The sequence below is a fragment of the Pistacia vera genome, unplaced genomic scaffold (assembly GCF_008641045.1).
Source record: "Pistacia vera cultivar Batoury unplaced genomic scaffold, PisVer_v2 Contig427, whole genome shotgun sequence".
NCBI lineage: Eukaryota > Viridiplantae > Streptophyta > Magnoliopsida > Sapindales > Anacardiaceae > Pistacia > Pistacia vera.
Genome location: NW_022196254.1, coordinates 203,590 through 216,073, shown reverse-complemented (window position 1 = coordinate 216,073; position 12,484 = coordinate 203,590). Strand labels below are relative to the sequence as shown.

The window sequence follows — 12,484 nt, the reverse complement described above, 5'->3', positions numbered from 1 at the left end:
TTGACCGAAAACGACGGCCACATCTGGCCCTCTTTTGCCTTTTCCGGCCGTCGACGGCCATAACAGACCGTAGATCTGGCCTTTTTCGGCCAGATCCACCATGGATCTGGCCGGAAAAGGCCATAACGGCGTGTTACGGTACAATCCGACCGGTCTGTGCCGTAACGAAATTTTCCGGTCAGATTCCGCGGTCGTGGCTGGAATCTGACACTGCAGGTGTGGGGGTGTTTTTGTCATTTTATATGTTAGGGTCTTTAGTTAATTAATAAACCTAAGGCTTTTTCACAAATTTTTAAAATTTATCTCGTATACTCCCCTATCCAATAACCCAATACTATCCCTAAAATCCTATCCAAAATACAAACCAAACGTACCCTAGGATATTATATTTATTTGTATTAATTAGTCTTATTTAAAACTACATTTTCTTAATTTGATATAAAAATTAGAGTTGCAATTTCCAAATATGTGTCCCTCATCTTGTATTATATTTTTTGTACACTCACATAAGTTGTTAGTGCCTAAACAACCCTTTATTGTCGGTTTTTACCATTGTTGATTATTGATTTTTAGAAGTGGACAATACAAAGTCAAATATCTATTTCGCAACAAGGGCATTACCGACATTGCATTAACTCTTACTCAACGTCTTTTAACGCAACCTCTATCTCGCCCTCTGTACCTCTATTTCGCGTTTTCGTTTCCCCATTTCTTGCCAACCATACACCGCCCCCAATATACACCATATATTTGTATACTTTAGAAACCTTTTTTTTTTTTTTTTGGTTTCTTTGAAGGTAAACCGAGAGGAGAAGGGGGAGTTGTTTAATTAAGATCTTACGAATCGTGGTCTCTGAAGAGGCTATGGCTTTGAGGCGCCTAATCACAGATGTCAGCTGCTCATATCCTTACTTGATTTGTTTTTATTTTTTTAAAATTAATTATAGCTGGTTATATAGCTCTTTTTTTTCTTTTTTTTTTTTTAAATATATTTTTGATGATTCAGTTTGCAAATTCGCGGGACTATAGAAACCCTAAGTTTAATATTACTGGGGATTCGATTGGTTTAGCTAATCCTTAATTAGTAATCTTGGGTAATTTTGAATTAAGGTGTATTTGATTTGTAACTGTTGCATTGTTGATTAAAACGAGAGCATTGTGTTAAGGTAGGATTCTGAATAAAATATTGATGTATTTTGGACAGGATAGGGAGATATCTATTAGGTCTCGTTTGAGATTGCATCTTTATTTAATATGAATTAGCCTGTGTTTGGCTAAATGTTGTTAGAGCTGAATCTTGATTGAACATTCATGTTTCACAGCTGATTTATTCATATTCTGTGTTTTCCGCTGCTCTTTCTTTTTTCATCAATTAAACTCCGTATTTTGCTTCATTAGGTTTGTAAGCATCGATCTGAGTTGGGGCAAGTAAAAAATTTGTTTGTTAGAACTTATCCTGTCAACAAGTTTGGAGGTGCTGGAGGTATGCATTTCTATGTCATCTAGAAGTTCTACATTTGTCTCACGTTTATTATTAATTTTTGTTTTCTAATATTTAATAGATTGTTGTTATTTGGTTAAACTTACTTACTTTGTTTTGATGAACTGTGTTGCTTTGGGAGTTTTTTGATAGTTGGCTGTTCTGCTTCTAAATGTCTTAAAACAGAATGAGTTGCTCCATTTTCTTTTTCGCCTTTGGACTTTGCATAGGCATTACATGAAGCAAAAGATTAGGCAACCTTTTTTGTTTATCTTTGTTTTCAGTTATGAGAATACTTTCCTTTTCCTTCTTTTTATAGGTAACAGTTCTCAACGAAGGTTTCAGTCAAATTATGCTGGTAATTTTGCTCGTAGAATACGTGATTCAGATGAAGCAAGTGAGGTTGCCCATCTTCGAGAACTTTACCGTCGAAATGATCCTGAAGCAGTGATTAGACTATTTGAAAGCCAACCATCATTACATTCTAACCAGGCAGCACTTTCTGAATATGTTAAAGCATTAGTTAAAGTTGACAGGCTGGATGGCAGTGAGCTGCTTAAGACATTGCAAAGAGGTGGGTGGGAAAATAAATTTTTTATTTTACAAATATATCACTATTGTGAGCATTGTATATACTGATGGAGTGCAAAGTGGAGATGTTTAAATCATTTTGCATATTATTCTTGGTTTTCACAACACATTCCTGATTCAGATATGCATGTTGCCAAGTGGCATGCTGGTATTGTTATCGAAAAAGTGAACAAAGTGGATACCTACTGGTTTGAAATCTGGACTGAGTTTATCTTTTTAAATTTTGGAATGTGTTTTTGCTTTGTTACAGATGTTATTTATTTTATTTTTTATTTGTTAAGCAAGAGGTTTCTATGATTTTTGTAGGTATTGCCAACTCAGCAAGGGAAGAAGAAAGTATAGGAGCCTTTTCGGCTCTTAAGAATGTGGGAAAATCAACAAAAGATGGTATTCTTGGAACTGCCAGGGCTCCTATACACATGGTGGCAGCTGAAGGAGGGCATTTTAAGGAGCAGTTGTGGCGTACGATTCGCACAATTGCACTGGGTTTTCTATTGATTTCTGGTGTTGGAGCACTTATTGAGGATAGAGGAATCAGTAAAGGTATAATTATATAATGATACCTTTTGGTTTTACTATGATATTGGTTACTAGGACATATTCAAATTGCATTTAATTTAACACAGTTTTTCTTATCCGTGATTCTCTATGTTTTAGGACTTGGTTTGCACGAAGAAGTGCAGCCTAGCATGGAATCTAACACAAAGTTTAGTGATGTAAAGGGTGTTGATGAGGCAAAACAAGAGCTTGAAGAAATTGTCCACTATCTTCGAGATCCAAAGGTAAATTACTAATAATCATCACTCTGTGTATGCGTGAGTGCATACAACTGCACTACTGTTAGTCTATCTCTGTGTGAATGTTTATGGGACACTGACACTTAAATGGTTGTGCAAGTTGCACGCTTAGAAGAGAAATTATGTTGGGGTCTACACTCAAAGGTAATCTATGATGTGTAGAGAGAGAGAGAGAGAGAGAGAGAGAGAGAGAGATTGAATCTTTCTTGATGAAGTCCCCAAACAGTCAATTTTGCCTCTTTTTAACAGGGCATCTTAGTGCAAACAATATCTTAGCCATTTCCTCATGGCTTGTGTCAGTTTGCGTCCTAGACAAGTTTGACACGTAGTTGTCTTCCTGCAACCCGTTCTAAGTATTAAATTCCATGTAAAGAGGTGCAACACTCGTAGTTGCATACATATCTAGGTGTCATCAATAAGTTAAACTAGACTCTTTGGTTGTCTTTCTTCTGACTGGGCTACAATGTTGCTTATTCTACCTATGTGATCACTCTTTGATATGGTAGAGGTTTTCTGCTATTTTTATCCTTGGTGGGTGAGATTTCACTGAATTGAAGTTGTTTCTATGTTCAAAATGAGATGTTTCTTTAGTTATAATTTTGCTAAAAAAATTGTAAATCTTTGATTTTCCTTAATATGTTGGATGCTGACAATATTGTTCAGTCACATTATGCAATTGATCTTTCTTCAGCGGTTGAGAGTATGGAAATTCTGTTTATATATCCTTCTCTCTTCTGTTGCAGATATGGCAATTTGAGTGCATAGAATGTGTCTGGAATCATAAATTAAGATGCAATATCTATGATATTTGTGATTGAAATGTTGGACATTCCCTCTCAGTATGTTTCTTAATCCAAAGGAAGGTTGATTTTGATTCCTTGAGTTTTTGGCTTTCCTTGTTACAGCGCTTCACTCGTTTAGGTGGCAAGCTTCCAAAAGGTGTTTTGCTTGTTGGTCCACCTGGCACCGGAAAAACCATGTTGGCAAGAGCTATTGCTGGAGAAGCTGGGGTTCCTTTCTTCTCATGCAGTGGCAGTGAGTTTGAAGAGATGTTTGTTGGCGTTGGAGCTCGGAGAGTGAGAGATCTCTTTTCTGCAGCAAAGAAGCGGTCACCATGTATAATATTTATTGATGAGATAGATGCTATAGGTGGAAGCCGTAATCCAAAGGACCAACAATACATGAAGATGACTTTGAACCAGTTGCTAGTAGAGCTAGACGGCTTTAAACAAAATGAAGGAATTATCGTGATTGCTGCAACTAATTTCCCAGAATCATTAGACAAGGCGCTTGTAAGACCTGGACGATTTGATCGCCACATTGTTGTTCCAAATCCAGATGTAGAAGGACGAAGGCAGATTATGGAATCACACATGTCAAAGGTATTTTTTGTTCCTGGGAAAAAAGACTCTGGGTGTATTGGTAATCTGAGGCTAAGTTGACAATCACCAGCTGTGTTGATCCTGGACAGTGCTTTGGTTTGGGAATGTCTACCTGGTGGTCCTGGCTGAAGTATTTGTCGTATTAGTGATGGGCTATATCCAATTGATGCTAGTGTCATAAACTTTTACCAGCTGACATACAATTAAACCATTGCTGAATCATAGCCATGAAATTCATATAATAGTTCTGCTTTTTGTGAGGATATTTTGCCTATGCTTATATCACACTTTTATTGTAACCCTGCCGACTTTGCCATGGGTTTGGATGGGTGTGGGTCTTACAGACCAGAATATTAGCCTTCATGGGATAGTTCTTCATTGGATGTACTAAATATTTCAACTCATGCTACTGCCATTATTAGTTTTGAGCGATTTTCTCTACCTATATGCTCAAATACCTAATTTTTTTTTTTTTTTAAATTACAGGTCTTGAAGGCTGATGATGTTGATTTGATGATCATTGCTAGAGGGACTCCTGGGTTCTCTGGTGCTGATCTTGCAAACCTTGTCAATATTGCTGCACTGAAGGCTGCAATGGATGGAGCCAAAGCTGTGACTATGGCTGATCTGGAGTATGCAAAGGACAAGATCATGATGGGAAGTGAACGTAAGTCAGCTGTCATCTCTGATGAATCACGGACACTGACAGCTTTCCATGAGGGTGGTCATGCTCTTGTGGCCATCCATACTGATGGGGCGCTTCCAGTTCACAAAGCAACAATAGTTCCCCGAGGAATGTCCCTTGGCATGGTTTCCCAATTGCCTGATAAGGATGAAACAAGCATTTCCCGCAAGCAGATGCTTGCTCGACTTGATGTTTGCATGGGGGGAAGGGTTGCAGAAGAGCTCATCTTTGGAGAAAATGAAGTTACTTCTGGTGCATCTTCTGATCTAAAGCAAGCAACTAGCCTTGCAAGAGCAATGGTTACAAAATATGGCATGAGTAAAGAAGTTGGTGTTGTCACTCACAATTATGATGACAATGGTAAGAGCATGAGCACAGAGACTAGGCTCCTTATTGAGAAAGAAGTGAAGTACTTTCTGGAAAGGGCTTATAACAATGCAAAAACTATTCTCACCACCCATAACAAGGAGCTCCATGCACTGGCTAATGCCTTGCTCGAGCAGGAGACACTTACTGGAAATCAGATCAAAAGTTTACTTGCCCAAGTCAATTCACAGCAGCAGCAGCAACCTCAGCAGATAGTTGCACAACAGAACAGTTCGCAATCCAACCCAGTGCAGCCTCCATCGACTCCTAATCCAGCTGCATCAGCCGCTGCAGCAGCAGCTGCGGCAGCTGCAGCTGCAACTGCTGCCGCTAAGTCCAAAGGCATTGCACCTGTGGGATCATAGTCTGAGAGAGGCTGGTAAGGCTGCGGCTATTTATTGAATTGAATGTGCATAATTTAGTTACTGGCCTTTTTGTTCGAGAACTGTAGTTCCATTTCTGGTAGACTATTTCATGTATAACCATGTGTTCGAAAATTTAACAGAAGCTATAGAAGAAGTTAATGGCAGTAGAGCATTACCTTGGCAAGTTATTTTTAAGTTCGTTGGGATGTGTATGCTGTCTCCTCCTTTTTACGTATTCTTCTCAACTGGTCTTTGCTTATACGGTTCAGAATAATGTTCAATTTAAAATTTGGTTCCTTTCTGATTAGTATTTATTTTTATTTTATTAATATTTTTGCTTGTTTTGTGGAGGAAGAGATTTTTCTGTTTATGTTCGATGAGGATTCGGTGGAAAGAAATTCAAAGATGCTACCACACCGGTTCTGTGATTTTGTATGTTAGACAGGCATGAGATAATTCCTTGTACAGGACAACCATCTCACTGAATATTTTCACTATTCTTCTTCTTCTACTAATTTGTTCATGTGATGCCTTTTCAGTTGTCATTAGTTTTTCATACAGAAATCATTTATTATTATTTAAGAAAAATGAATAAAATTGTAACTTTGCTCAAGTTTCCACATTTTTAAGGTGATACCTCCATTAAACATTTAAAAAAAAAACCTATATGACTACCATTTTTTTTTTTCACTATGAAATTTTGAAATCTTCATCATATATTCAAGTTACAAAGTTGAAATTTTATGATGTTAAGAAAAATAAGTGCATTGATAAATTAAAAAGGTTGATGGCAGAAATGACATGATAGTAATAGAGGTGGAATAAATGGGTCGGGTTAGGTGGGTCAACCCTAACCTGGCCCATCTCAACTCGGGTATACCCTGTTGGGCGGGTTGGGCCTTCATAGGCCAACCTGGCGACTCGATGGTTTATTATTATTATTTTTTTCAAAACCCATCCAATCCGTCGGGTTGAGGGTTTTTAACCCACCAAGTTTACCCGTGGATTGGACAAAAAAATAATAATGAAAACTCATTTTACCCTTGAAAAATAGAAGTTAAAGGAGTCTTTTTGGTTATTTTCATTTCCCATTTTTTTTATAAATACAGTATAAACTCTCATATTTTATTAACATAAATGCAGTAGATTCAAACAATCTTGTTTTCCCATTCTCAGAATTCGATACACCTCATAATATTCCCTCCCTTCCTAAATCCCATCAATGGCCACCCCTATGCACCTCAACTTATCCACCTAAATCTCATCAATAATCACCTCTATCAGTAACTCACCTCTATCAGCAACTCAGGTAGATCGAACTCAAGATCTCTAAGAAATATACTCAAGAGTCTTAGTTGACCGCTGAGCCATCTCAATTTCATTTTCATTATTTTGCTACCTTCTTTTTTCTTTCAATAGCCAGTTTTCGCAATTGAATTTTTTTTTTGTTTTTAATTTCAATTTTCCATTTTTCTACCTTCTTTTTTCTTTCAATATCAATCATGTTTCCAGTCATTATTGGCTAATATCCATTTTTTGCAAGTGAAGTTGAGAAATTTCATTAATGGAGGCGAAAACGGTAGAAAGAATATGATGATGGTAACTGAGAGAAATTAGGATTGTGTTTTAACTTTATAATAATAATAATAATAATAATTAAGTTTTAATGAGATTGACATGTCTTAGTCTTAATCACCCCTAGACGGTCGAGTGGTTAAATAAAGATTTTTAAATGTATTATTCAAGAAATTTTGAGTTCGAGTTACTTTGGTTCATAATAAGAATCTAATTTTCGGCAATTCAAAAGTAGGAGAGGTTTTTTTTACTAATGAATCGATTTTCAAAATCTGTTCATTCTGAGTTGTTTTCTCTATCAAAGCATCGAATTTCTTAATTCTCATAAGCCCCCCCTGGAATTCCTTCCAAACTTATTGAATAATTTTTATGGATTCCCGCATTTCGCCCATTCGGACTAAATAACGGGCTAATGAATCCCATTTTTTTCGCCGCTATACCTCCCTATCAAATCCGTCGTAACACTCATAATAATCAATTTTACGAAGATCCCATTCGAGTCCAGACGCTCGTAGCACTGGTCCAAAGCCCTGTGGGATTAGTTAGGTACCAATTCAACAAGATTTAATTAATTATCAACTTTTTATTAATGATTAATTATGAATTAATGACAAATTTTGAATTAAAGATTAATTGGAGATCTATTCTTGATAACTATTATCATGAATTATGATAATGAAAATTCAAGGGCAATTTGGTCATTAATGGAAGCTAATGATGGATGCGTGAAATGTCTCAAACTTAGGATAGGAATTTTAGTTTCGCCATACTTAGGGTGGGAACATGACCTTTAACACTCTTCTCTCATTTTATTTTATTTTTTTCTGTGACATGGGTGTCTAGGATAGTTTGTGCGCATCTCAACTAATCCGTAGGGCTGAATTTAACAGCCAGATAAACCTCAAGTAGCTACTCCCATTAACAAACGAGATAAGTCGAACTTAAAACCTCTTAGATAATTTCTAAAGAATTCATATTCAACCACTCGATCATCCAAGACCCAAGGGTGGTTCTCTCTTCTCTCATTTTCTTTCTCCTAGTCACATAAACATTATTTTGATTAACAAATTAAAAATTAAATTTCTTTTAACACTCTTCTCTCGTTTTCATTCTCCCAGTTAGAGGTGGAACAAATGGTCTAGGTTAGACGGTTCAACCCTAACCTGGCCTAAGTATACCTTGCCGGGCGGGTTGGGCCTTCATGGGTCCAACCCACCGTCGGGTTGACCCGTGGGTTGGACAAAAAAAAATTAAATTAAATAATTTTTTTTTGCAAAAACTCATTTTACCCTTGAAATATAACCGTTTTATAACAGTTAGAGGGCTTTTTCTGATCATTTTCTTTTCCCATTTTTTTTTTCTACAAATAAGGCCTAAACTCTCATATTTCCTCACATATCAATTCCTAAATTCTCTCATTATCTTATTTTCTCTATTGAAATCTTTCAATCTCTTTGTTGTCAATTTCCTCTCAATTTGCTCTCATTTTAATTTTTATTAGTTTTTACAATTTTCAAATTCCAATTCTTATTCTTTAATTCTTTATTTCTTTTATATCCAATTTTTTTTTTTTTTTTTTTTTTGTTTTAACTAGAATGGATAGATATTTACATCCCATCAATTTCTATGATGAGAAAAATTATCCTAGTCCCCCTGAATTTACTAACGTAAATACAGTAGATTTAAACAGTCCTGCTTTCCCATTCTCAGAATCCGATACACCTCATAATATTTTCCTCCCTCCTCCCCATGTTGCTATAGCTCTCAGTGGTTCTAGAAGTTTTCCTCATAATTGTCGTCCTCGTCCAACTCCATCTCAAGCAAAGGCGGGTTCATCAACTATAGTTGGAACCGACGACAGGCACACATCAGACGTTTTGATGCATTTCAAAAAGTTTTACGAGATAGAAAATGGAGTTCAAGTGAAGAAAGCAAGATGCAAGTATTGTAGAAATATTTATAAAGCTGATATAGGTAATGGTACTAGTACTTTAAAAAAGCATGTTAGCAAACATATGAATCAACATGGAAATAGAGAAACCAATCAAACTCAAATAACTAATATGGGTATTACTCGGTGTTATAATTTTGATGTATATATAGAATAATTAGCTTTATATATTACTGCAACTGATCAATATATTAATGTGGCTGAAGATAAATATTTTGAAAGATTTATTAAAAATTCATTTTTTCTAGGATTTAAAAGTTATTATAAAACTGCAACTAGAAATGATTTAATTAAATTGTTTGGGAAAATGAAATTAGAATTAAGAAATAAAATACATAGTGTGGCTCTAACAGTCGATATTTGGAGTGGTAGAGCTAAATAAGATTATATTTGTGTGATTATTCATTATTTTGATAACGAATGTAAATTAAATAAATCATTATTGAGATTTAGATTAATGAAGTGGATCATAGTGGTCAACAAATTTATAATAAAATTGTTGAAGTTTTAGAAGATTATGATATTGTTCACAAAGTGATAAGTTTAACTTTAGATAATGTAAGTGTTAACAGTAGAGCTATAAATTTTTTTTAAAGTAATTTTCCTTTTTATGACAATTTGAAGTTTTTTCACCAACGTTGTGGATGCCACATTATTAATTTAATTATGAAAAGTGGTATGAAAAAAAATTAGAAATAATATTGATAGAATTAGGGATTTTTTAGCTTGGATTACTATAAGTAATAGAAGAAATGCAGAATTTCAATATGCTTGTATAAAATCAAATATGTCTCCTAGAACTTTTGCATTAGACATGCCTATTAGATGAAATAATACTTATTTAATGCTTGATTCATGTTTACCTTATGCAAATTGAATTAGTTATTTTGTAGCAAATAATAGGGATCCTCATTATTTGGTAGACAGTGATTAGCATAGAGTTCAAAATTTTCATTCTTTTCTTAAATTTTTTTATCAATCCACTTTAAAACTTTTTGGTGTGTATTATCATACTAGTCCATTGGTATTTGGTAATACATACAATTATAAAAATTTCAGATTTATTTAAAAAAAAAAACAGAAACAATGAAATTTTAGCGGGACCAATAGAGACAATGAAATTAAAATTTTAAAAATATTGGAAACTCATTCATTTTTTTTTTTTTTTTTTTGTTTAACTGTCATATTTGATTCTAGAATTAAATTAGCGCGTTTAGAAAATGGTATAGACACGTTAAGTGAAAACTTACAAAATGAAGCATATGCCTCAACTAGGAGAGATAAGACAGTGTCTTGCAGATATATATTTGTAATATGAAAACATGTATGGGAACCAGCGAAAAGGCGAAATACCTGAGGAAGTAGCATTAGAAGACACAAATGAAGATTTCGACTCAGAGAGTGCACTTAATAGGCCAAAGAGGACCCGAACCCGCAGCATAGCCTCCTCTTTAGAAACATCAACAACGAATATACTGTCTTCCATGTAGCTACAAAGTAATGAGTTTCACCAATATTTGGGAACCCTCGACGTCTACCAACAGATCCACAACAAAGAACCAACTTTGATGTCTTAAAATATTAGAAAACCAGAAAATGTATTTTTTCGGTATTATCAAGACTTGCCCTGGATGTTTTCTCTGTTCCTGTCTCAACCATCTCATCCGAACAAACATTTAGTTCAAGTGGAAGAATTTTAAATGACAGGAGGACTAAACTTTCACCAAAATTGATTGAAGTACTCATATGTCTTCGAGATTGGGAACGGTCGGGCCATCGGGATCAATACGAGGTTGTCGACGATACTTTAATAGAATCATTTTAATTTTGTAATTTAGATGATACAGATGAGGGAGGTCTCAGTCAACTCTCAAATGAGTTGTTTTGTAAATTGTAACTTTGTAATTTGTAAATTAACTGTCAATTATGCACTCTTTTTTCCTTACCAAGTTTTTCTCCCAATTGGGTTTTTCTTGGTAAGGTTTTTAACGAGGCAATAATTATTGTAATTTCTTATTTTATTTTTTGATAAATGAATAAATCTAATTTTTCTTATGTTACAATTCAATTATATTAAAATTGAATTAATATTTGAAATTTTAACAAAAAAATTTAATTTAATTGAATTATTGATATTTGAAACGTTAGCTAAAAAAATTACACAAAAGAAAAAAAATTTAAAAAAAAAATCAGGTCAACCCAGCCTGGCCAGCACAAAAACCCATCGGGTTAGGGTTGGCGGGCCGGACTGGGCCAACCCTTCTGGCCAAAGAGGCGGGCCTAACTCGGCCCGCAATTTGGCTTAACCGCCATGGGTCGGGCCGGGCGAGTTAATTTTCCACCTTTAGATAGTATGATGTAAAATTAGGATATCATTTGTGAAGATGATTCTTTTAATATAATACCATAACTTTTAAGTAGAAAGAGTATTCTCATATCCTTTTTTATAGGCCGAATGACATCTTCCCACCTAACTTTGCCCTAAGACAATTTCCTATGCAAAAAGTTTAAAAATACAAATACCTACTAACTGTTAAGATCTGTCAGACAGTTTCCCATCTACTGTTAAGATAGTAAAATCCTTTTAAAGAAGGATAAGATGGTAATTTTCCATATAGTAGAAAAATGCTATTACCCTTTGACTGTATTTGAATTTACCATCCTACCCTTTTTTAGTTCAAGTTAAGGGACAAAATTAACAGTTGATGGGTAATTGTTGTATTACTGAGAATTTTATATTAATGGGAAAAATTGTTGTATTACTGAGAATTTTATATTAATGAAAAAAATAAATTACCTTGAAAATTACTGCAGATGTTATATTAAATGTGTTTGATTAGATTGATATAAATTGGTGAGTATGTTATATAGATTACTGAATTGCCCTTCTTTTTTAATATTATGATTATTATTTGGATTATTTATTTTAAACCCTACATTTGAGATTTTGTTAAAACACCACAGCTACAATAAAAGTTAAAATTTTAACAAAAACACCCCCACCCACCCAAGCCATTGCCGACTGTTGGCCACCACCATTAGCCGCCACTATTAGTCATCGTAACAAGGCACAATTGGCTGGAGCTGGTCGACCGTGCATCTATTTGGTTGTTTTCGGCCAGATCAATGGCTAAAAACGACCAAATGGTAGTAGATCTTAACGGCCATGGATCTGTCCAGAAACGACTAGATCCATGGAGCTGATCGATCTGGCCAGAAACGACCAGATCCACAACCATTTGGTCATTCCGATCAAATCGGTGCACTACCGGCCGGTTGTGCACTGTAACGG

General features: G+C 35.0%; 1 protein-coding gene across 1 annotated transcript; it reads left to right on the top strand.

Annotated features, from left to right (window-relative positions):
• The first annotated feature begins 768 nt into the window (after nt 1-768).
• LOC116143247 (ATP-dependent zinc metalloprotease FTSH 4, mitochondrial) lies at nt 769-5,854 on the top strand. Its single transcript, XM_031428698.1, has 7 exons — nt 769-891; nt 1,399-1,483; nt 1,800-2,054; nt 2,378-2,614; nt 2,729-2,853; nt 3,774-4,250; nt 4,737-5,854. The coding sequence occupies exons 1-7, from the start codon at nt 865-867 to the stop codon at nt 5,664-5,666; spliced, it is 2,136 nt and encodes a 711-aa protein (XP_031284558.1). The 5' UTR covers nt 769-864; the 3' UTR covers nt 5,667-5,854.
• The last annotated feature ends 6,630 nt before the right edge of the window (nt 5,855-12,484 follow it).

Coding starts and splice junctions, on each gene's coding strand:
- LOC116143247 (XM_031428698.1), top strand. CDS start 865: ATGGCTTTGAGGCGCCTAATCACAGAT. Junction 892..1,398: donor TGAGGCGCCTAATCACAGAT/GTCAGCTGCTCA, acceptor TTGCTTCATTAG/GTTTGTAAGCATCGATCTGA. Junction 2,615..2,728: donor GGATAGAGGAATCAGTAAAG/GTATAATTATAT, acceptor TCTATGTTTTAG/GACTTGGTTTGCACGAAGAA.